This window comes from Phyllobates terribilis, unplaced genomic scaffold (genome assembly GCF_046119375.1).
Source record: "Phyllobates terribilis strain yellow unplaced genomic scaffold, ASM4611937v1 Scaffold_2__4_contigs__length_985480577, whole genome shotgun sequence".
NCBI classification, from domain to species: Eukaryota; Metazoa; Chordata; class Amphibia; order Anura; family Dendrobatidae; genus Phyllobates; species Phyllobates terribilis.
Genome location: NW_027362762.1, coordinates 174,721,690 through 174,746,389, shown reverse-complemented (window position 1 = coordinate 174,746,389; position 24,700 = coordinate 174,721,690). Strand labels below are relative to the sequence as shown.

General features: G+C 47.2%; 1 protein-coding gene across 3 annotated transcripts in view; it reads left to right on the top strand.

Annotated features, from left to right (window-relative positions):
• The window catches only part of KIF5A (kinesin family member 5A), a 150,811-nt gene that overhangs the window by 115,453 nt on the left and 10,658 nt on the right, over nt 1-24,700 (top strand). For 2 of the 3 annotated variants that reach the window (XM_073663305.1, XM_073663303.1), the window contains exons 24-26: nt 12,596-12,616; nt 21,531-21,747; nt 21,913-22,063. In XM_073663305.1, the coding sequence (XP_073519406.1) occupies nt 12,596-12,616; nt 21,531-21,747; nt 21,913-22,063 (389 nt within the window). The remainder of the gene's footprint in view (nt 1-12,595; nt 12,617-21,530; nt 21,748-21,912; nt 22,064-24,700) is intronic. The other variant, XM_073663306.1, reaches the window with a different exon arrangement.

Below are 24,700 nucleotides of genomic sequence, written 5' to 3'. Positions count from 1 at the left end.
ATGACTAAGTGCCTACTCGGCCTGACCAAGGTCGCACGGCGGCTCAATCGACTCCGTGAACCAGGGAGGGACCGGACAGGTGGACCAGGTGCCACTCTGGGACCAATCTTGTGTTAGAGCAGGTGACTCCCACGGGTCAGATGGCAGGAACTGAACAGTACAGCGGATGAGCACGGCAGGAAGGCAGACAGATGGTCCGAATAGATAAGCAGGCTGGTTTGGCAGATAGCCAGACTTGTGCTCCGGGTAGGCAGGCTGGCGGGCACGGCAGGTTACAGGCAGGTGCTCCAGGTAGGCTGGCTGGCGGGCACAACAGTTAACAGACAGGTACTCCAGGCAAGCAGGCTGGCGGGCACGGCAGGTATCTGGCAGGTGCTTCCAGGTAAGCAGGCTGGTGGGCAGGACTGAAGACAGACTGGTGGACTGGACTGAAGACAGACTGGCAGGCAGGACTGTAGACAGACTGGCGGACAGGACTGAAGACAGGCAGCGGGACCTGAGGGCTGAAGCAAGTGTTAGCACACGGAACAACAACCTTGCACAGGCACCTCCATATTGGAGGAGGTGCCTAATATAGGGAAAGTCCTCCAGCCATTGGCCGGGGACTCTATAGGGCGGCGAGCGCTGCCCCTTTAAGAGGGAGGGAGTGCGCGCACGCCCTAAGCACAGAGCCTGGGAAGCTACGCGCAGAGCGTGCCACAGCAGCAGAGGAGCAGGAGGACGCCGGACCTGGACCGCGGTGGTGAGGGGAACGGCCTCCAGCCGGGCAGAGACGCCGATGCTACAGTACCCCCCCTTTACGCCCCCTCTTCTTCAGGCCCGCAAGAAATTTTTAAGAAGATGAGGGGCATGAATGTTCTCCCTGGGTTCCCAAGACCTCTCCTCAGGGCCAAACCCCTTCCAATCCACAAGAAAGAAGTCTTTCCTCTTACCCTCTTGGTGGCCAAAATGTTTTCTACCTCAAAGATGTCCTCAGCAGAGACTGGAGCTGGAGCGTTACCTGGATCGTCAGAGGAAGAATTAAGGACAACAGGTTTGAGGAGGGATACATGAAAGGAGTTGGGAATCCGTAAGGTGACCGGGAGTTTCAGCTTGTAAGCCACGGGATTGATTTGGTTCAGAACCTCGAACGGAGCGATGAACCGCGTACCCAACTAATAGGAAGGTATCTTGAGACGAACATATTTGGAGAAAAGCCAGACCTTGTCTCCCGGACGGAATTGAGGCGGATCCAGGCGTCTCTTATCAGCATGTTTCTTCATCCGCTCGGAGGACTGAAGAAGTGCAGATCTAGTGTCTTCCCAAATGGCTGAAAATTTGCTGACCAGAGACTCTGCGGCAGGATTGTCCACTGAAGAGGAGACGGGAAACGGAATCCGGGGGTGTTGACCGTAGACCACAAAGATCGGGGATTTCAAAGAAGACTCGCTTTCATGGTTATTATAGGAGAACTCGGCCCAGGGCAGGAGCTCAACCCAATCGTTATGGTGAGCGTTGACAAAGTGCCGAAGAAAGCTGGTATGAAACTGGTTGATAAGTTCCACTTGACCATTGGACTGAGGATGATAAGCAGAGGAGAAATCCAAGGACACATCCAGCAGTTTACACGTAGCTCTCCAGAAGTGAGAAGTGAACTGAGCCCGCCGATCAGACACAATGTGGAGGGGTAGGCCGTGGAGACGAAAAATGTGATGAATGAAGTCCTTAGCCAGCATAGATGCAGACGGAAGACCAGGCTGAGGGATGAAGTGGGCTATTTTAGAAAAGCGGTCAGCGACCACCCAAATAACAGTACAACTGGCGGAAACAGGGAGATCCGTAATAAAGTCCATTGCAATGTGTTGCCACGGAGCGGAAGGCATAGGAAGAGGAAGAAGACGGCCAGATGGAAGGTGCCTGGGAACCTTGTTACGGGCACAGGAGGAACAAGCTGCGACGAAGTCCGCAACATCCTTGCGCAGGGAAGGCCAGCAGTAATGTCGGGCGATGAGCAAAAAGGTCTTCTTCTGGCCAGCATGACCGGCTAGTTTGGATGAATGACCCCAGAGTAGAACCTTCTTACGATCCAGAACCACTACAAAGGTCTTACCGGATGGAAGATGATACAGGTCAAACGGGGCCACAGTCATTACTTTGGAGGGGTCGATGATTTGTAGAGGTTCCTCCTCTTGGTCGGAAGACAGGAATGAGCGGGATAGAGCGTCAGCTTTAATGTTCTTGTCTGCCGGGTGATAATGCAGAGTGAAGCAGAATCGGGCAAAGAAAAGAGACCACCTGGCCTAGCGTGGATTTAATCTTTGGGCGTTCTGCAAATAAGCGAGGTTTTTGTGGTCAGTGTAGATGACCACCGGATGCAGAGCCCCTTTCAGCAAGTAGCGCCACTCCTCCAGCGCTAATTTGATGGCCAGCAGCTCACGATCTCCTATGGAGTAATTGCGCTCAGACGAGGAGAAGAGCTTGGAGAAGAAGCCGCAGGTTACCATTCTCCCGGACGAGGACTTCTGGGTGAGCACCACTCCGGCTCCGGAGGAGGATGCATCAACCTCCAGGAAGAACTGCTTGTTGCAATACCTACGGTGTAGCACAGCGGCGGAAGAGAAGGCTTGTTTCAGGGAGACAAAGGCCTCCTCCGCTTCGGAAGTCCATTCCCTGGGATTTGCTCCTTTACGGGTGAGCGCGGAGATGGGAGCAGTCCGGGAGGAGAAATGAGGAATTGAGAGGCGGTAATAATTTGCGAAGCCCAGGAATCGCTGAATCGCCTTTAACCCCTCCAGACGGGGCCACTTTAAGACGACAGAGACCTTCTCGGGATCCATCCGCAGACCAGTCTCGGAGATAATATAGCCCAGGAACGGTAGAGAGGTCTGCTCAAAGAGGCATTTCTCGAACTTGGCGTATAGGCGATTCTGCCGGAGCCTTAGCAGAACCTGACGAACATCCCTCCGGTATGAGGGAAGATCTGGAGAGAAGACCGAGATATCGTCCAGGTATCCCACTACGCAAGAATACTGAAGATCATGGAAGATGTCATTAACCAGCTCCTGGAAGATGGCTGGAGCATTACAGAGACCAAAGGGCATCACGCGGTACTCGTAGTGACCATCCCGGGTGTTGAATGCCGTCTTCCACTCGTCTCCCTGGCGGATCCGGATCAAATTATACGCCCCACGAAGATTGAGCTTAGTGAAGATCTTCGCACCTTTAAGGCGGTTGAACAGCTCCGAGATGAGAGGCACTGGGTACTTATTTTTGATGGTAATCTGGTTAAGACCCCTGTAATCGATACAGGGACGTAGGGAGCCGTCTTTCTTCTTGACGAAGAAGAATCTTGCACCAGCCGGAGAGGTGGATTTCTGGATAAATCCCCTAGCAAAATTCTCCTCTATGTACTCAGACATGGCCCGGGTCTCAGCCAGCGAGAAGGGGTAGATACGCCCGTGGGGAGGAGAAGCGCCAGGTACCAGGTCGATGGGGCAATCATACAGCTTATGAGGTGGTAGTGTCTCTGCTTCCTTTTTGTCGAAGACGTCCGCATAGGACCAGTAGGATTCCGGCAGACCTGGTAGATTAGCCGGAGTTGATGGGGGTCGAGCTGGATGAACCGGAACCAGACAGGACTCATGGCATTCCTGACCCCAACGGAGCACTTCACCAGATCTCCAATTCATGACGGGCTCATGTCTTTGTAACCAGGGCAGACCAAGCAAGAGGGAGTGAGAGAGACTGGACAGCACATGAAAGGAGATCTTCTCCGAGTGCAGCATTCCCACATGAAGGGTTACTGGCTCTGTGACGAGTAGGATGGTCTCCGGAAGAAGCCTCCCATCCACGGAGGCAACCGCCAACGGTTCAGCCAGGCGTACAGTAGGAATTTGATACCGCTCCACAACTGCCTGTTGAATGAGATTCCCAGCGGCTCCAGAATCCAGATGGGCAATCTCGAAAAAGCGTGTCTCACCACTGGAAATAGAAACAGACAGAGTCAAGGACGGAGAGTCAAGGACTCTTGCCTAGGACGACCTCTCTGAGCGGTCCTAGACACTGGAGTTTCCCGGCCTCACCGGGCAGGAACGGATCAGATGCTCTTTACTGCCACAGTACAAGCAACTCCCCTCGGCTCGGCGCGTCTCCTGGCGAGACTTGACCATCCTGGTTTGGTCAATTTTCATGAGCTCAGGCGAACATGCCCAGGGAATTGCTGGTTGCTAGGCTGGCTTTTGGATCGAGATGCGGAAATCTTCTCGGGTAGTCTCCTTAGCATGTTCCAGAAAACGGATGTCAATCCGGGTAGCTAATGACACCAGGTCGTCCAGGGTGGAAGAGATGTCACCACCGGCTAGCTCATCCTTGATCCATCTGGAAAGACCCTCCCAGAAGGTGGACACCAGGGCCTCGTTGTTCCAGGCAAGCTCAGATGCGAGGGTTCGGAAATGTATGGTATACTGGCCCACGGAGATACTCCCTTGGCGGAGATGGAGAAGTGAGGAGGCAGTAGAAGATTTTCGTCCGGGCTCATCGAAGACCTTCCGGAAGGCAGCGAGGAAAGCCGAAAGATCGGACACCAGGGGATCCCCTCTTTCCCACAGAGGGTTTAGCCATGCCAATGCCTCCCCGGTGAGGTGGGACATGATGAACGCCACCTTGGCGTTAACAGTAACAGAGGAGGTCAAGATAAGGTCTGGAAGACCAGGCACAATTTCAGTGAGAGCTGCTTGTAGGATTGCTAGAGAGGCAAATCAGAACCCCCTCTTGACTGCAAAAGACCTTCAGAAAGATTTAGCAGACTCTGGAGTTGTGGTTCTGTTGTTCAGAGACACCTGCATGGCTTTCATGGAAAAGTCATCAGAAGAAAACCTCTCGTGTCCTCACCATAAAATTCAGCATCAGAAGTATGCAAAGGAACATCTAAACAAGCTTGATGCATCTTGGAAACAAGTCTTATGGATCGATGAGGGTAAAATAGAACTCTTTGGCAACAATGATCAAAGGTACAGTGCATTGTGAAAGTATTTGGCCCCCTTGAACTTTTCTACCTTTTGCCACATTTCTGGCTTCAAACATAATGATATAAAATTCTAATTTTTTTGTGAAGAATCAACAACAAGTGGGACACAATCATGAAGAGGAACGAAATTTATTGGATATTTTAAACTTTTTTAACAAATTAAAAAATGAAAAGTGGGGCGTGCAATATTATTCGGCCCTCTTGAGTTAATACTTTGTAGCGCCACCTTTTGCTGCGATTACAGCTGCAAGTCGCTTGGGGTATGTCTCTATCAGTTTTGCACATCGAGAGGCTGAAATTCTTGCCCATTCATCCTTGCAAAACAGCTCGAGCTCATTGAGGTTGGATGGAGGGCATTTGTGAACAGCAGTTTTCAGCTCTATCCACAGATTCTCGATTGGATTCAGGTCTGGACTTTGACTTGGCCATTCTAACACCTAGATACGTTTATTTTTGAACCATTCCATTGTAGATTTTGCTTTATGTTTGGGATCATTGTCTTGTTGGAAGATAAATCTCCATCCCAGTCTCAGGTCTTTTGCAGACTCCCAACAGGTTTTCTTCCAGAATGGTCCTGTATTTGGCTCCGTCCATCTTCCCATCAATTTCAACCATCTTCCCTGTCCCTGCTGAAGAAAAGCAGGTCCAAATCATGATGCTGCCACCACCATGTCTGACAGTGGGGATGGTGTTTTGAGGATGATGAGCTGTGTTGCTTTTACGCCAAACATATCATTTTGCGTTTTTTGGCCAAAAAGTTCGAGTTTGGATTCATCTGACCAGAGCACCTTATTCCACATGTTTGGTGTGTCTCCCAGGTGGCTTGTGGCAAACTTCAAACGAGACTTTTTATGGATATCTTTGAGAAATGGCTTTCTTCTTGCCACTCTTCCATAAAGGCCAGATTTGTGCAGTGTACGACTGATTGTTGTCCTATGGACAGACTCTCTCATCTCAGCTGTAGATCTCTGCAGTTCATTCAGAGTGATCATGGGCCTTTTGGCTGCATCTCTGATCAGTTTTCTCCTTGTTCGAGATGAAAGTTTAGAGGGACGGCCGGGTCTTGGTAGATTTGCAGTGGTCTGATACTCCTTCCATTTCAATATGATCGCTTGCACAGTGCTCCTTGAGATGTTTAAAACTTGGGAAATCTTTTTGTATCCAAATCCAGCTTTAAACTTCGCCACAACAGTATCTCGGACCTGCCTGGTGTGTTCCTTGGTCTTCATGATGCTCTCTGCACTTGAAACAGAACCCTGAGACTATCACAGAGCAGGTGCATTTATACGGAGACTTGCTTACACACAGGTGGATTCTTTTTATCATTACCAGTCATTTAGGACAACATTGGATCATTCAGAGATCCTCACTGAACTTCTGGAGTGAGTTTGCTGCACTGAAAGTAAAGGGGCCAAATAATATTGCACGCCCCACTTTTCATTTTTTAATTTGTTAAAAAAGTTTAAAATATCCAATAAATCTCGTTACACTTCACGATTGTGTCCCACTTGTTGTTGATTCTTCCCCCAAAAATTTTAATTTTATATCTTTATGTTTGAAGCCAAAAATATGGCAAAAGGTAGAAAAGTTCAAGGGGGCCAAATACTTTCACAATGCACTGTATGTGTGGAGAAAAAAGGGCACAGAATTTCAGGAAAATAACATCTCGCCAACGATTAAGCATGGGGGTGGGTCAATCATGCTTTGGTGTTGTGTTGCAGCCAATGACACGGGGAACATTTCATGGGTAGAGGGAAGAATGGATTCAATGAAATTTCAACAAATTCTTGATGCAAACATAACACCATCTGTAAAAAAGCTGTAGTTGAAAAGAGGATGGCTTCTACAAATGGATAATGATCCTAAACACATGTCAAAATATACTATAGACGACCTCAAAAGGCGCAAGCTGAATGTTTTACAATGGTCTTCATAGTCCCCTGATCTGAACATCATTGAAAATCTGTGGTTAGACTTCAAAATAGCAGTGCATGCAAGACGACCCAGGAATCTCACAGAACTAGAAGAATTTTCCAAGGAAGAATGGATGAAAATCCCTCAAACAAGAATTGAAAGACTCTTGTTTGGCTACAAAAAGCGTTTACAAGCTGTGATACTTTCCAAAGGGGGTGTTACTAGGTACTAAATATGCAGGGTGCTAAAACCTTTACATCTGCCCATATTCCTTTTTGTACTTTTTAAAATGTAAAAGGTGAAAATATTTTTTTTTTATTTCTAAAATATAAAATAAATGTGTCATCTTTAACTTTAGGCCTTTTAGAGATCATTTCATCTTCAACTTGCTTAACTGTTCACAATAACCGTAATTTTGACCAGGGGTGCCCAAACTTCTACTTGTCACTGTAGGTATTCATGATAAAAAGTACACTGTGGTGCGGTACATTGATTCTTATGGTAGCGTAAATTCCAGAATGTTGGAATTACCCGAGTTGTGTTACATAATAGGCAGCACAGTGTAAATTGGAGGTGTTATCCCATTTCTCTTTGTGCTTTACAATTCAGAAGACCAGAAATGGCAATACAAGAATATATACTCTATATGATTGAATAAAATGCATTTTGTAGTATCTTTATATCAATATAGGGTTTAGATGTGGCGTTTCTCTAAAATATTGTATGTCCAGGTTTCTTTTATTTTTTTTTCTAATTTATTGACTTATTTTGATCAAGTTTAGATTTTTTTTTCATTTATTATTGCAAAATCATAACTGTTGAGAGGGTGACTGTGTCCGGTTGTTTTTTAATACCTGCTAATTAAGGTGTCATTATTATATATTTGTAATGCTGTTTTAGTAAAAAAAAATACAATATAAATACATAGTTTTGTGTCCCTTGTACTTAATTGTAATGGCATCTGTACACCTCTGTTCACACTGGTATCATCCATTCTTATAGGATCATTGACAGATCTGCTATGATCCATCTTGCACTGGAACCTGATGAATACTAATGACCTGTGATTTGTCTACCTGGCAGGATAGTGCAGCAGACTCTGCTCTTCCGCCCCTCCCCAGCAATAGAAACCTAACTAATTAGAGCTAAGACACGAGTGTGAATATAGACCAACATTTTTAATGGTCGTACAGTAATTGTTTATGTTCTCTGTTTGATTCAGTCTCTATGCACTTGGTATGTATAGGGGGAATTTCCGTGTAGAGGTGCTATGTGATAGATTTAGAGCATAAAATGGGGACTGAGAAGACAAAATGGAACTTGATTTCCCACTTCACTAACATCACAATACAGGTGGAACTGCTGACACTACTAATCAGATGAGGCATCAGGGATGCGGCCATGTAGGCGGAGGTTCGCAGAGCTCCCATCTGGAAGTCGTGGAGTACCGACATGTCTGCTGGGCCAGGATTGTGCAAACCTTTTTGCCATCTCTAGCTGTGAGGTTTCATACGGTTATTAGATTTAGGCCACGGCCTCACTATCAGTATTCGGTCAGTATTTTTTCTCAGGAGTGGGAGCCAAAACCAGGAGTGGGTGATAAATGCAGAATTGGTGACTTGTTTCTATTATACCTTTTCTCTGATTGTTCCTCACCTGGTTTTGGCTTACACGTCTGAGAAATAATACTGACCGAATACTGATAGTGGGGCCATGGCTTTAGGTGTAGAGTCATAATATTTAACAATGAATCAGCTGAGAAATCTTACAGAGGTTCTCTGGCCACATGCGATTTTTTTTCTAAAAGTTTCAGAGTGTTTTAAAACAAGGAAAAGAAGTAATAGTCACCTTACCGATCCCTGCTACTCCCATTCCGATGCTTTGCTGGTTCCCTGCCTGTCTCTGTATTCCTCAATGACTGGCTGTAACAGAGACTTATTGGTCACCACTGAGGCCAATGATTGTCTGCAGCACTTACATGTCCATCTGGACAGAGTGGTAAGTATGGACACCCGCAGGAGACCTGTAATGGGATTGGTAAAGTGAGTATTACTTCTTTTATTCATTTACAGCATTCTGAAAGTGTCCAGATCACCCCATTAAAAGTCAGATCTAACGGTACAGAATGATCCAGACTTTATCACATACAGTGGGTACGGAAAGTATTCAGACCCCTTTAAATGTTTAACTCTTTGTTTCATTGCAGCCATTTGGTAAATTCTAAAAAGTTCATTTTTTTCTCATTAAAGTACACTCTGCACCCCATCTTGACTGAAAAAAAACAGAAATGTAGAAATTTTTTCAAATTTATTTAAAAAGAAAAACTGAAATATCACATGGTCATAAGTATTCAGACCCTTTGCTCAGACACTCATATTTAAGTCACATGCTGTCCATTTCCTTGTGATCCTCCTTGAGATGGTTCTACTCCTTCACTGGAGTCCAGCTGTGTTTAATTAAACTAGTAGGACTTGATTTGGAAAGGCACACACCTGTCTATATAAGACCTCACAGCTCACAGTGCATGTCAGACCAAATGAGAATCATGAGCTCAAAGGAACTGCCCAAGGAGCTCAGAGACAGAATTGTGGCAAGGCACAGATCTGGCCAAGGTTACAAAATAATTTCTGCATTACTCAAGGTTCCTAAGAGCACAGTGGCCTCCATAATCCTTAAATGGAAGAAGTTTTAGACCACAAGAAGTCTTCCTAGACCTGGCCGTCCAGCCAAACGGAGCAATCGTGGGAGAAGAGCTTTGGTGATAGAGGTAAAGAAGAACCCCAAGATCACTGTAGCTGAGCTCCAGAGACGCAGTAGGGAGATGGGTGAAAGTTCCACAAAGTCAACTATCACTGCAGCCCTCCACCAGTCGGGCCTTTATGGCAGAGTGGCCCGACGGAAGCCTCTCCTCAGTGCAAGATATATGAAAGCCCGCATAGAGTTTGCACAAAAACACAAGAAGGACTCCCAGACTATGAGAAATAAGACTCTCTGGTCTAATGAAACAAAGATAAAACTTTGTGATGATAATTCTAAGCTGTATGTGTGGAGAAAATCAGGCACTGCTCATCACCTGCCCAATACAATCCCAATAGTGAAACATGGTGGTGGCAGCATCATGCTATGGGGGTGTGTTTCAGCTGCACGGACAAGACGACTGGTTGCAATTGAAGGACACATGAATGCAACCAAGTACAGAGATATCCTGGATGAAAACCTCTTCCAGATTGCTCTGGACCTCAGACTTGGCCGAAGGTTCACCTTCCAACAAGACAGTGACCCTAAGCACACAGCTAAAATAACAAAGGAGTGGCTTCAGAACAACTCTGTGACCATTCTTGACTGGCCCAGCCAGAGCCCTGACCTAAACCCAATTGAGCATCTCTGGAGAGACCTGAAAATGGCTGTCCACCAACGTTCACCATCCAACCTGACGGAACTGGAGAGGATCTGCAAGGAAGAATGGCAGAGGATCCCCAAATCCAGGAGTGAAAAACTTTTTACATTATTCCCAAGAAGACTCATGGCTGTGCTAGCTCAAAAGGGGGCTTCTACTCAATACTGAGCAAAGGATCTGAATTCTTATGACCATGTGATATTTCAGTTTTTGTTTTTTAATAAATTTGCAAAAATGGGTACATTTCTGTTTTTTTTTCAGTCAAGCTGGGGTGCAGAGTATAATTTAATGAGAAAAAAATGAACTTTTTAGAATTTACCAAATGGCTGCAATGAAACAGAGTGAAAAATTTAAAGGGGTCTGAATATTTTCCGTACCCACTGTAGTTCATAACAACAGGTTGCGGAGCGGCTGCTTACCACAAGATACGCAGTCCCCTCTACAAGACTTGTCTCCTCCATTTGCATACAGAGGCATGGTATATTGCTGTCTGGTTAAAACAAGTTGTCACCTATCAATAGGATAGATTACTTTCTGATCGGTGGGTATCCTACCGCTGGGACCTGAGCCTATCTGGGGACTTTGATTCCCAACAGGGAACTTTAATCCCCATTACAAGATGGTGAGACTGCTGGAAAAAGCCAAGAGCAGTGCTCATCAGCACAATAGTGAATAAATGGAGTGCAGGTTGGACATATGCACTGCTGCTCTGCTCTATCTGGGATAAAAGTCCTCTATTCTGCCATTTGGTGCATTCGGACCCCACCGATCAACAAGTTATCGCCTATGCTGCAGATAGGTAACGGATGGAGGTCACATTGACAGTCCAAAGAGGGCTTCTGAGGCTATGTGCCCACAATGCAGAAATGCTGCATATTTTTTCCGCTTCTCCCTGGCAGGAAAAACGTATGCGGATTTTACATGCGTTTTTCCTGCCAGGTAGAAGCGTTTGTCAAGTGTTTTTGCATGCATTTCCGCATGCAGGTTATGAAGCGCTTCTCCAAGCGATTTTAGCATCACTTGGAAAAGTGCTTGACAACTTGGTCACACTATATAAATCCATGCAACCGGCATGAATTTATATAGTGTGACCAAGTAATAGTTTAAAAAAAAGAATAAGAATGGTAAAAATATAAAAAATAAAGATTATACTTACCTTCCGAAGTGCCCCGGCCTCCTCAGCGATGCGTCCGGTTTATTGTATCGGTTGCGGTGGTGTTTAAGGACCTGCCATGACTAAATGACGTCATGGCAGGTCCTTTCACACCACCGCGACCCATACAATAGACCGGACGCATCGCTGAGGAGGCCGGGGGACATCGAAAGGTAAGTATAATCTTTATTTTTTATTTTAAATTCTTTTTTTTACAGGTACCATGGTACCCGGGTCCGGAGGAGAGTCTCCTCTTCTCCAAACCCGTGTGATATCCGCATGTGCAGATGCAGTGATGCGGATGTCACGCGGTCCAGTGCAAGTCAATGGCGGCGATTACGCTGCGTGTCCGCAAAATTAATGAACATGCTGCATGTTTTTCCGCAATGATAATCCGCAGCGGAAATTTCCGCAGCATGTGCACAGCACATGCAGATTATCATTGGGGACCATGGGGCACGTCTTACCAAGCGTTTAAGCGTTTTCGCTGCGGAAATTCCTCGGCAAAAACGCTTGAAAAAACGCTTAGTGGGCACGCAGCCTAAATGTACATGAAAATCATTCCAGGCTCCGACACCATATTAGTATTGTTCGTGTATTTGACTGGAGAATGTCTTCTAGATTCCTTGGCATTGGGATATGCACGCATGGATCAGTGGTTACATTTCTTTGATCATAATTCTATTTAAGGTCTTATTCTGGCTGCTTTGCAGATTCACGTTTCAGGTAGTGTCTGTCATAGAACAAATATTACAGCTTTGTAACCCAGTGAGCAGATTTCATCTTTATATTGAAAGCCCCAATCAATGACTTTTTTTTGTAGAATCTGAATAAACGCCTGCGACATCTTTTCTTTCCTGCGTAATAGCCTTCATGGACCGGTTCCAGCCACCATCTTAATAAATGCAATGAATAATTGAAATGATATTGCCATATGTAGTCATCATCCTCTGCAGCAGAATCTGTCTCCATCATAAGTGCATTATCACCCTGCGTCCATTATGTCGATTTGTTCCACATTCTGCTTTTTTTCGGTTTGCACGCTCAGTCTATATGGAAGTAAGCAATCTCTTTTCAATGACTCCCATTTGTATCCCCCATTCCCTCCTTGCTGCCTTCCATTTAGCTGGATGACTGGGTTTCCAAGGTACTGAAAGACATTAAAAGAGATGTTTTCCTAACTCCAGGTCCGCTGGCCTCCATCACTCCTATATCTCAGATTTCAGTACTGCTATGTAATAAATGGATCTCGCATACGTTAGCGATGCTTGTACCTCTCCTCGTACGGCAAGGAGGGATCTTATACTTACAACCGTTCATCCATTTCCCAAGCTGTAATGATGGGATTCATCTTGTATGCGGCCGACATGGAGTCAGGGAGCAGCTCCCACAAATGATCACACGTGGTGCTAGTGAATGGGACTCGCAGGGCTCGGCTCACCGTTCCTCACCTTCCACCACATTTTGGATTAGGATCAGAGTGTAAAAATAGGGATTTATTTTTCAGCTCTTCATAGCTCATGCACACAAATATAACACAAAGTAGTAAAAGTTCTCTTTTGTAAAAAATCAAACTATGGGTATTATGTATTTTTCTGCCAATTATGTAAAAAAATTTGCATTGTTCAGACCCCGATTTGGTTTTCCCTGCAGCTATCTCGTGGGTTTTCAGCTTCTTTAAGTAATCTGCAGCTGCTGATTGTATTTTTTTAGATGCTTGATTTCATAACCTAATAGGAGAGGCCTCTTTTACACAAGCGTGTTTGATACGTCCGTAAGGCTGGGTTCACACTGCGTTTTTCCAACACGTCAGTGTCTCTGTTAGGTCTTCGGTCTACAGCCCTGAAAAACTGGATTCGGACAGAACCGCCAACCTGGACATTGACTTTAATGAAGCAGTCACTTTGTGCTCTGTCTGCCCTTCTTTTCGGCATTGTCCACGCTTTTGTGCCCACTTCAAAAAAGACGGACATTGCCGAAATGGAGGTCAGGCACAGCACAGAGTGACTCCGGTGGCTTCATTACAGTCAATGCTTCTGCCCAAATTCCCAATTTTTCAGGGCTTCAAACGGAAATCTAGATGGAGCCACTGATGTGTGGCAAAGACGCAATGTGAACATACCATAATACAGATCTGTAATACACACTATGAATGTATAATTAAACTGCATCAATATTTGATCATCTTAATTTAAAAGTATCAATAATAATATTGATGAATGCAAATACTGATCAAATACTGATGCATCCGTATTTTAAGCAGTCACCATAAACTTTAATGGGCAAATTCTGGCTTTATCAGTCCAAATAAAACAAATGAAATACAGATAAAAAAACCCACTAGTGTGAAATAGGCTTAAGAGCATCAATACGTAAGGCAAGATTCACATACTGAAGCTCTGGTAGTAAAATCTGCATCTCAGGATGCCCTTCAAAGTTTGGAAAAGTACTGATCTATATTGGCTGGTTTTATATGGATCCCTAGTATGACTCTCATAGACTAGTATGAGCCTTTACTGGACCAGTCTGCTTCCAAATTCCTGAAAAATTAAGGATGCGTCCATAGTAATCATACAGCCACACATAAAGGTCCTACAGACACAATACAAAAGCTCAGGGAGCCTGAAGAACAGACAGCAGTGGCTGGAAGTAACCATCGTATGTTTGGGGTACCGTACATTTTGCGTGCTATGGACGTAGTAAAGTGGATCTGTAACCGTACTGTTCAGCTTAATTCAAGGGCAGCATATTGTGGGAATTGGTTTTCTGTACTATAATGCCCCCTTTGGCTAACAGGATCTTATACAGCAGACTGATCCGGACAATGGTTCTGCAGGCAAGGAGGTTCTTGACATTTCATGGTGGAATGAAACACTTGAAACATGATGAAATGTGTCTCTGGAATTTAAAGCAAATTTCTGCTTAGCTTCCGTTCTAATAGAGTGATATTATCACACAGTCCTGGTGGTATTATTTTAGCTTTATGAGTATTGTAACTCATCCAGCTTAAAGGAACCTGTCACGTTGTCCATGCAGTCTGATCTGTGGACAGCATAGTGTTGAGGACGAGAAGCTGGGCAGAATGATGTACAAGTTTGTTGGGAAAGATTCAGTATAACTTGTATTTTATTCATTGCAATCCCTGGTGTTTGTGTAGCACCCTGAGGATTCGGCTGCTACAGGGGTATTGCACCTCAACCCAGAGGTGTGATATTCCACTCCCGGGTAAGGAAGGAGTGTGGAACTGAGCTCAGATAGACTGCATGCACTACATACATCCCATTTCAGAGGAGCAGGCCGACGGTACTCCCACTTAGAAATGTGCAGGTACAACCGAGCCTGTTCCTGGCTGGAGTGGGAGGGGGGTGGTACATCCCATGTAGTGTAGGGGCAGATAGGGGGAGCAGTCTGGGTAGTGATAGGAGCTCATTGGGTGCTGGTCACCTGAGCTCACACATAGAGGGATATATAAGGTGGGCACCAACTAGAATCAGGGTCAGACGCAGAGAGTCAATCAGCTGCAGAGAACAAGTCAGGAGCAGAGGAGAAAAGAAAGACCAAGACCCAGAGTGAGAGAGGAGAAAAGAGAAAGACCCAGAGAGGGAAGACTGAAGGGACCCAAGAACCCAAATTAGAGCACCGGGTGAGGAGTCAGCATCAGGGTACCGGAACCCAAGCTGGTGGGGGCAAAAACAATCCCTAGCCAGAGACCGGAGATCGTGGGCAGCGTTTGCCACGGTCACCCATCACATTCACCCCGAAGGCACACCACATGAAGGGTCAGGGAACCCAGGGCCAAGGGTGTCCCAACAGAAGGCCCGAGGGAGCTGGACCTAGGTGAATCACTGGTGGGGACGGCTGAAGAAAGGACAGAGGGAGAGCTCAGGGCCACGCTCCGGACTTGTTTGGGGGTTGGCTGGATCCAGGACCTGGTGGACGCAGCACGGCTCGGGTGGTCACTAACAGCTGGAGTGACCAGTACAACATCTGCAGTAAGTAAACACCCTTAACTGCACAACCCGAGTCTGTCTTCATTGCCGGCTGCACCGCACCACCACAACCCCCATCCTCTGCGCCTGTCCCCTCTGAGGCTATACCCCTCCCGTTGGGGGTGATCCCACCAAGCTGCGCATCCACCATCAGCCTCAGCGGACCCTGCTGCAGCGGCGGCCACAGTGACCGCATCACAACGGGTGGCGTAGTCGACACAAAAGAACTTTAGTAACATCTATAGAACTGCCACATCACACTGAGCTTGACGCCCTGGGCACGGAACCGGGTCACAGCCGCTCGGAGACTACAACCCCCCATCTGATCCGGTGCCGGGTATTCCCCTCAAAAAGGAATATGTCCCAGGGGGCGCGTCAACTTTGGCGTAGTCGGCAGGATTACGTGCCCGCAACACCCGGGTACTGCGTGCCTGAAGAAAAGTGCAAGTTTACCTCAGAAAGAAGTCTCCCGCCGGTTCCGGAGGGTCCACGCCATCGGACTCCATCACCAGTCGTTTCCCGCCGATTGTCCGCCATTTCCAACTTGTTCCCGCCATCTGCAGAGTTTCCCGCCACTGGGCGACGCTTCCCGCCAAAACCGCAGATTTCCCGCCTTGGAAGAGCAGCGGACGCCATTATGGGCGTGCCAAAGGAGGGCAGGAGGCCACCTCCCATCGTGGGCCAGGGCAGAAAATGGCGCCAAAAGTGGAAACCGCCCCCACCAACAGAGACTGTGATGCTAGAGGTGTCTGTCAGCGTGAAAGAACTACCCCTGGAGCTGACAGTCGCCGAGTTGCCCCGGGACCGCCCTCTAAGTGGGAGGAGACAAAAGAGAAGAGAAAAGATGGGTGTCGCTTGGAGCAGTCTAGAGCGAGCGCACCCGGAGGCAAGAGGTCTAACGAGGAGTAGCGGAGGAGCTTACCCGGAGATGGAGAGAAAGCAGAACAGCACCGGCCCGCTGGCCAGGAGTCTGCTAGAGACCGAGGAAGGAGGGCAGAGCAGCACCGGCCCGCTGGCCAGGAGCCTGCCGGAAGCAGAGCAGAGCAGCACCGACCCGATGGTCAGGAGCCTGCTAGAGTCCACAACCCCGCTAGGTCTAGCGGAGATCTTAGCGCAGCTCCCCCGAGACCGGGAGTGTGCACAAACTGCCCTGGAGGGCCTCGCACGGAGGATGGCCCGGGTACAGCGGGAGATACTGGCGGAGTGGAGCCGGGAGATGGCTCAGCACGCAGAGACCAAGCAGAGGAGCACGCTACCCTGGAAGAGGAAGCAGACCGCCTCTGAGGATGGCGCGGGAGGACCCAAGGCCGGAGACGGCGCCGAAGAGGGAGCCGAACGCATGGAGGCAGGTAAAGGGGACGCCTATACCCCAAGCCGTGACACCGCTCACCTGCCCCAGCTCCCCGTCGCAGAGCCCGAAAGTCCCCCTGCTGTGCCCGTAGCCGCCACGTCACCGCAATGGACTAGGCCCCGACCGGAAGCCGCCGCAGCGACCCCTGTGACGTCACGCGCCTCGACCCGGAGCGTGACAAAGCAGGAAATACCACCAGCCTGGTCGCAAGGCCTAGTACCCCCGGGCGCCGCATCACCAACAGCGCCCCCTACCTCCGCGGAGCCTCCGGCCTGGCCGCAAGGCCAGGTAGCCCAGGGCGCCGCCGTATTAACGGTGCCCTTCACCTTCCAGGTGCCCCAGGCCTGGCCGCAAGGCCTGGGCAACCCGGGCGCCACCACCACCGCGCCCGCAATACCAAGGGTGCCACACCTGGGGGAGGACCTGTTCAGCCAGCTCGCATGGCCGGACGGGCGGCCCTTCATCTGGCCCGAAGGATACCATGAGCTGGAACGGCAGCAGAGACTAAGACCCCTGGATTAACCCCTGATTCCGGCTCCGAAGCCCGTGGCACGGATCTCGCCCCCGCTAGCGGAAGCGCAGTTTGAGTGGGACCCCACTGGAGAAGATCTAATGGGGTTCACTCAGGAAACTAGGGCAGCTGCAGCAGACCGCGCCGAGTGTTGCCGACAGCAGCTCGAGGAGTTCGCGAGGGAGCGGAGAGAGAGGCGGGTCCGGGAACAACAGGCCCAAATAAGGCGCGCCAAGCAAAAGAGCCGGACCAGGAGGGACCCCCGTGCAGCGCACAGTCCCCGTACCACCGGGACTGTCATCAAGTTTAACCAGCAGCACGGGTGGGGCTTCATTCGAGACAACAACACCCACGGCGACGTCTTTGTCACGCGCAGAGACGTGGAGTCCCATCTGCCGGAGGGGCACAGAGGTCGTGACCTCTACATCGGGGACGAGGTCACCTTTACCCGGCACAAGTGTGCCAAAGGACCTTACGCCCTCCACGTACACCGCCTGACGGAGGAGGAGTTGCGGTGCGAGGAGGAGGAGCAAGAGGACCCGGACGGGTCTGAAGTTCAAAGAGCAGGAGGAAGACGCCGTTGAGTGCGGCAGAGCAGGTGCTGTAAATAAGTTACCCAATGGGGGTATAAAGAAACTGAAACTGTTGCTGCTAAAATAGTCCCCGTTGGGACCAGTGAACTGTTACCCGTTAACCCCTTCATCCTACAGGCTGAGGACTGTGAGCAGCCATTCCCTTCCCTCTACCTGGCCGAGGACTGAGAGCGGCCAACTTTCCCTGTATATAGTTGCGCGTCCTAAAGCGCCCCCTACCGGTTTTATAGAAAACCAGATTTTCTAAGAGACTGTCGCACTTTTCCCGGACACACGGTGCACAGTGTCCGGAGGAGGAACCAGAGACAAGAGAAGTCTACGAGAATGTTTATATAAAAAAGTTTTATATATATGGTGTTTTGTATGTTTTATATGTTTATATGAAAAGTTTTGTATGTTTTTGGTGTTGTTTATGTCTTACAGCCCGAGGACGTGCTGTGATTTACCAGGGGGGAATGTAGCACCCTGAGGATTCGGCTGCTACAGGGGTATTGCACCTCAACCCAGAGGTGTGATATTCCACTCCCGGGTAAGGAAGGAGTGTGGAACTGAGCTCAGATAGACTGCATGCACTACATACATCCCATTTCAGAGGAGCAGGCCGACAGTACTCCCACTTAGAAATGTGCAGGTACAACCGAGCCTGTTCCTGGCTGGAGTGGGAGGGGGGTGGTACATCCCATGTAGTGTAGGGGCAGATAGGGGGAGCAGTCTGGGTAGTGATAGGAGCTCATTGGGTGCTGGTCACCTGAGCTCACACATAGAGGGATATATAAGGTGGGCACCAACTAGAATCAGGGTCAGACGCAGAGAGTCAATCAGCTGCAGAGAACAAGTCAGGAGCAGAGGAGAAAAGAAAGACCAAGACCCAGAGTGAGAGAGGAGAAAAGAGAAAGACCCAGAGAGGGAAGACTGAAGGGACCCAAGAACCCAAATTAGAGCACCGGGTGAGGAGTCAGCATCAGGGTACCGGAACCCAAGCTGGTGGGGGCAAAAACAATCCCTAGCCAGAGACCGGAGATCGTGGGCAGCGTTTGCCACGGTCACCCATCACATTCACCCCGAAGGCACACCACATGAAGGGTCAGGGAACCCAGGGCCAAGGGTGTCCCAACAGAAGGCCCGAGGGAGCTGGACCTAGGTGAATCACTGGTGGGGACGGCTGAAGAAAGGACAGAGGGAGAGCTCAGGGCCACGCTCCGGACTTGTTTGGGGGTTGGCTGGATCCAGGACCTGGTGGACGCAGCACGGCTCGGGTGGTCACTAACAGCTGGAGTGACCAGTACAACATCTGCAGTAAGTAAACACCCTTAACTGCACAACCCGAGTCTGTCTTCATTGCCGGCTGCACCGCACCACCACAACCCCCATCCTCTGCGCCTGTCCCCTCTGAGGCTATACCCCTCCCGTTGGGGGTGATCCCACCAAGCTGCGCATCCACCATCAGCCTCAATGGACCCTGCTGCAGCGGCGGCCACAGTGACCGCATCACAACGGGTGGCGTAGTCGACACAAAAGAACTTTAGTAACATCTATAGAACTGCCACATCACACTGAGCTTGACGCCCTGGGCACGGAACCGGGTCACAGCCACTCGGAGACTACAACCCCCCATCTGATCCGGTGCCGGGTATTCCCCTCAAAAAGGAATATGTCCCAGGGGGCGCGTCATTTGTATATATGAGTCCAGTGGGCGGTCCTACTAGTGATTGACAGCTGTCTCCGCATGCACAGTCATACAGGATAGACTGTCAGTCAGTGAGTAGCACCGCCCACTGGACTCATATAAATACAAACAACAGGGATTGCAATGAATAAATTGCAAAGTTTTACTGAAACTTTTCCTATAAAAATGTCTATCTGATCAGCTCCTCCTGCTCTATAACATCCTGCCTGCAGATCAGATACCATTTTCAACATGACAGGTTCCCTTTAATACTGTGACACATAGACTTATCCTCGGTTTGGAATGAATATACAGAATTGTGCACATAGTTTGTACTTTACATTGTACTGTGAGTACATAGTACAAGAGTCCTGGAGTCGCGCAGCTTAAGTCAATATCTACTTTTTTGTCAATGGTTTATTAGGAGGAAGGAAATATATATTTTATGCACTGATTCTCATTCTAGTACTTTTTCATCTCTTTTATTGATCAGCTGTGATTGTTACAGGCGTTGATAGTATTGTTGGTCGTTTATTGTATTGTTTTTACGAGTTTCTGTATTTCCTGGCAAGAGGTGGTGGTCTGGCTGCTGCTATCACACAGTTTGTCACTCACTGGCTGGCATCCACTAAACTCACCAGCTTCTTGATTTCTATTCCATAAGCCACTGCTATGCCTGCATGTTATATATACCATAAGAATTAGTGCATGTGATCTATACGGGACGTACTGCATCAGATTTCACATCTCCCAAATCTATAAGCCTGCAAGGTAGCTCAAGTGAAAATAGTCTATGTATTTTTATATTGAGGCTATAATAATACATACAGGATTTAAGATGATGATTGATATTAGGGATTTAAAGGGAATCTGTCGCCAGGTTGTTGCTGTGTAATCTGCGGGCAGCATGAGGAAGGTGTCGATACACTGATTTCAGCAATGTATCACTTATTAGGCTGTGTGCTTTTGTTTCAATATAAACAGTGTTTTATCTGCAGGAGATTATCACTGCCAGACTAGCAGCCCTTGTGCCTCCTAGTCCATCTCCATCCACACCACTGATTAGCAGTTTACTGTCAACATACAATGTACATAGAAAGCTGCTAATCAGTTGTGTGGGTGGGGTTAGCTTTCTGAGCTCTGCTACATCTGCAGCAGAGAAAACTCTGATTGTATCACACCCAGTAAAGTAGTTGACACATCGCTGGACTCAAGGTCTTCCCACCTACAGGTGCATCTCATTAAATTAGATTATCATCAAAAAGTTAATTTATTTTGGTTGTAGCCAAGGCACAGATTTTCTGTATGTTGTTGCCCTAAAGGCTCTTTAAACAGGTCAGTAATTAGCCTAAGGGCTTATGCAGACGGTCGAACAACACAGTCCAAGCCCAGGGCGCAATGCACGGACTTTGCCGCGGATCTCCTGACCTGAGATTGACAACCACATAGCATTACATGAAGCTGTCATGCTCAGGTCGGGAGTCCCGCGACCAGTCCGTGCATTGTGGACTGTGTTGCATGAACTCTAACAAGTGTTAAAAAAACACGTTACCGATCATTGGCAAATGTAGACATCAGCCGACATACAAGCGGATTAGATTGTTTATGCAGGCCGAAAAATCATCTACTGTTGTAAAAGGGGTGTGCTGCCGAAAATATGCAAACCTCTGTGATGTTTTTTTGTCTGAATATTCCAGGTAGATTTTGCTGTCTCCTAATTTGTATTATGTGCACACCATCGTCTTTTATAAGTGCATTATTCTTGTATGTGCACAATATTTGTAAAAATGCCTAATAAAATGTTATAAATCTGCACACGATGTATGACTAAACCAATAACTGATGTTGTAGCTTGAAGAAAAATTAGATAAAAATGTAATATTTTCTTTATGTTGTCATGATTCCCACATGATCGTACTTCCGATCTCTGACTTTTTGCCATGCATTCCAGCTGGTTCGTGACAATGCAGATCTTCGTTGTGAGCTTCCTAAACTGGAAAAACGTCTTCGGGCTACGGCTGAGAGAGTTAAGGCCCTGGAGGGTGCACTGAAAGAGGCAAAGGAAGGAGCTATGAAGGACAAGAGACGGTATCAGCAGGAGGTGGACCGCATTAAGGAAGCTGTACGCTACAAGAATACAGTGAAGCGCACGCACACTGCACAGATTGGTAAGAAAGCAACATTTCTGGTGACAGTTCTGTTATTTTAGCACTGTTCTAATATGACAGTAAATCACTTACAGATATTTATTATCTAATGGCTACTTGATTGTTGAACACTTGCTTTTTTCAAGTAAAAGCCATTTGCTTAAATGTGTTCCTTTTTTCTTGCAGCCAAGCCCATCAGGCCTGGACACTACCCTGCCTCATCCCCCACCAATCCCTATGGAGTCCGCAATTCTGATTCACTTAGTTACACTAACAACATCTTTCAGCAATACCAAAATATGTACATGCATTCATCCAGCCCCACCAATGACACATTGTAAGTATTAGAAAAATAGATTTTTTTCTGCATGTACACTGAAGTATTCCCTATAATTATTCATCAATTCTCTTATCTTTCCACCTGAGAACCCCACCAATCATTAAAAGGTGAGGGAATAAGCTCTCAGATCTCAGATAGGGGGTAGAGGTACTAAGCCAAGGTCTGTTCTCCTTCAAGACTGTCCTAGAAAAGAGCAATGGTTCTGGCCATATTTGTTAGCGACCGGTTGGGGTGTCAGGACTCCGATCCCACCGGTTAGGCTAGAGCTGCAAGCAACATAATGTTACGCTCGGTGAGGGAAGGACCAAGTGTATGACGATGGGAAAAGGGGGGAAGCCCAACAACTAGGGAAAGGGGGAGTGGGGACCACTAGGCAGATCTTACAACACCCTGATTCCCCTACCGTCTCTAAATAAGTTCCGCACATATCGCCGAGGAGGATACCTAATCCCGAACTGTCCCTAGAGCTAGACCCTAGGTAGGGAGGGGATGGGGTGAGCACTAGTCAGCCCCCACTGCACTAAAGACAAACAAGGAAAACAGACAAGGGAATTCACTTAGCTTGAGAAGACACCAGAGAGAAGATGACAATAATCCACCAAGAAACTCCAAGAAGAAACTAGCCGACTGCTAGTATTCCAGACCTGAGCAGGGGAAAATAGTTCTATCACTGGATACTCTTTGGAGATACTGAGAGTTTTTATATATCAAGCAAAGGTGTGTCAGTTAGCAGCAGAAGATGGAGATCACTGCTGGGTCGTAGCAAAAGAAGGATACCACTACACTTTAGAGATGAAAGGATCAAGAAGGTGTCTGCAAAGCCAAACGCAGCGACCTTCTACAGCTGGATCCAGAACGACTGTCTGTCAAACCTGATACACCCGTGACACATGGGTCACATATGAGCAATACTCATACAAGTCATGGAGCAAAGAACATTTCTGCAATCTGTTTTAGTGCTGCCAAAAGTACAGCCAAATTGCCGATAAGTTTTAGGTGACTGAAGTCTATGTCATTTACGTCTATGGCAAGTGAGCCACGTGCAACTTGTGACCGGCGACAGAATGAACAAATTTAGAAACATTTACCACTGCGCTTCGCAATTGCAGTAGATTGCAGATCGCAATACGACTCCATAGGTAATCATTAGCAGCCAAAACCATGTGTAGACATCTTGCGCTAGTTTAAAGTTGGACACAGAAAGAGATAAGATCCAGCAGTAGGACTCATGCCTTGTTAAAATGTATCTTCTTTATTGTAGATCAGTAAAACAAATTCGGAATAAATCAATCAAAAGTTAAAAGTTTGCAACTTGTATGATTTATTCAGAGTTGTTTATCTGATCTACGATAAAAAAAGATGCATTTTATCAAGGCATGAGTCCTACTGCTGGGTCTTATCTTATCTCTTCCTACATTCTTCCTGCCGTGCTCCAAGTGTCCGTGCATGGTACATGCCTGTCCTGCATGATATGGAAATATAGGTGAGCTGACTTTGTCTTCAAATTAAAGTTGAACTTGTCTCCACGATATGTCAGGAGATTTCTAATGTTAGTCTTCAAAATGTCCACATACCGTTCTCTATAGGCCAGTGTCATCATTGCAGTGTTTGTCAAATCACTACGTCAGTTCTAAAATACTTCTCTCCGTATATTTCGGATAAATATAACAATATGACCACATGTACCCTGTCCAGAGCTTGAGAGTAAAACCCTAAAAGGAACATGGTGATACCACACACTCCTACAGGCTGCATGCATCTGAAATTCTTGTCTACTGTGATGCCCCATGGCTGCAAAATTTTGAAACTAAATTATGAGGCCATTGGGCATCATGGTGGGAAGAGTTTCGGATGCATGCCGCCAGCTGTATCATGTGGTATCATCCTTAGGCGTGGCTTCACATATCTCACGTACACGGTCTAAGCACAGACCATGATGTGTGTACTGGCTGTAGGTCTCCTTACCTGAACATGTCCGATTTTTTTTTCCTCTGACCGAGTAGGAAAAAAATTGCAGCATGTCCAAGTTTGAGCCGATATTTGAATCGCACTTGGCCATGCACGTCAATGGGTGCGTGGAAACCATCGGGCTGCACTCGGATGACATCCAAAGCAGTCCAATTTTAGCGCACTAACACAATGGAGAAGATGGAGAAATTTTGTTCTCCATCTTCTCCTCAACTGAGAGAATCGGATCACACTAAGCTGACACTCGGATCAAACTCTGATCAGAGTGTGATTAACATAATTGGCCCGATTCTCTCAGATGAGACACTTGACGACCGCGTGCACCTGCCCTAAGGTTGAAAATCCGGGTCAGGACCCCCAGTCATCGTGGTCGAACTGTAAATATCAGATGTGTGAAGCCCCTGAGATTGTTTCATAATAGTCAATAATTTATGATCAATATAATAAGATTATTGAAATTTCTAAATCACAGGCAGGATAAGTGTCATGCTAGACCTGAGATAATTGTCGGCTGCAACATTCTATCCTGCTTTCCTCCAATACTATCAGCCACATTATCACAAAATTCTAGTCTTTAAATGTAATTAGATTTATTTATTTTTCCTTCAATGTATAATGTTACAGATAACATAGTAACACAGGTTGAAAAATTACTTAGGTCCATCA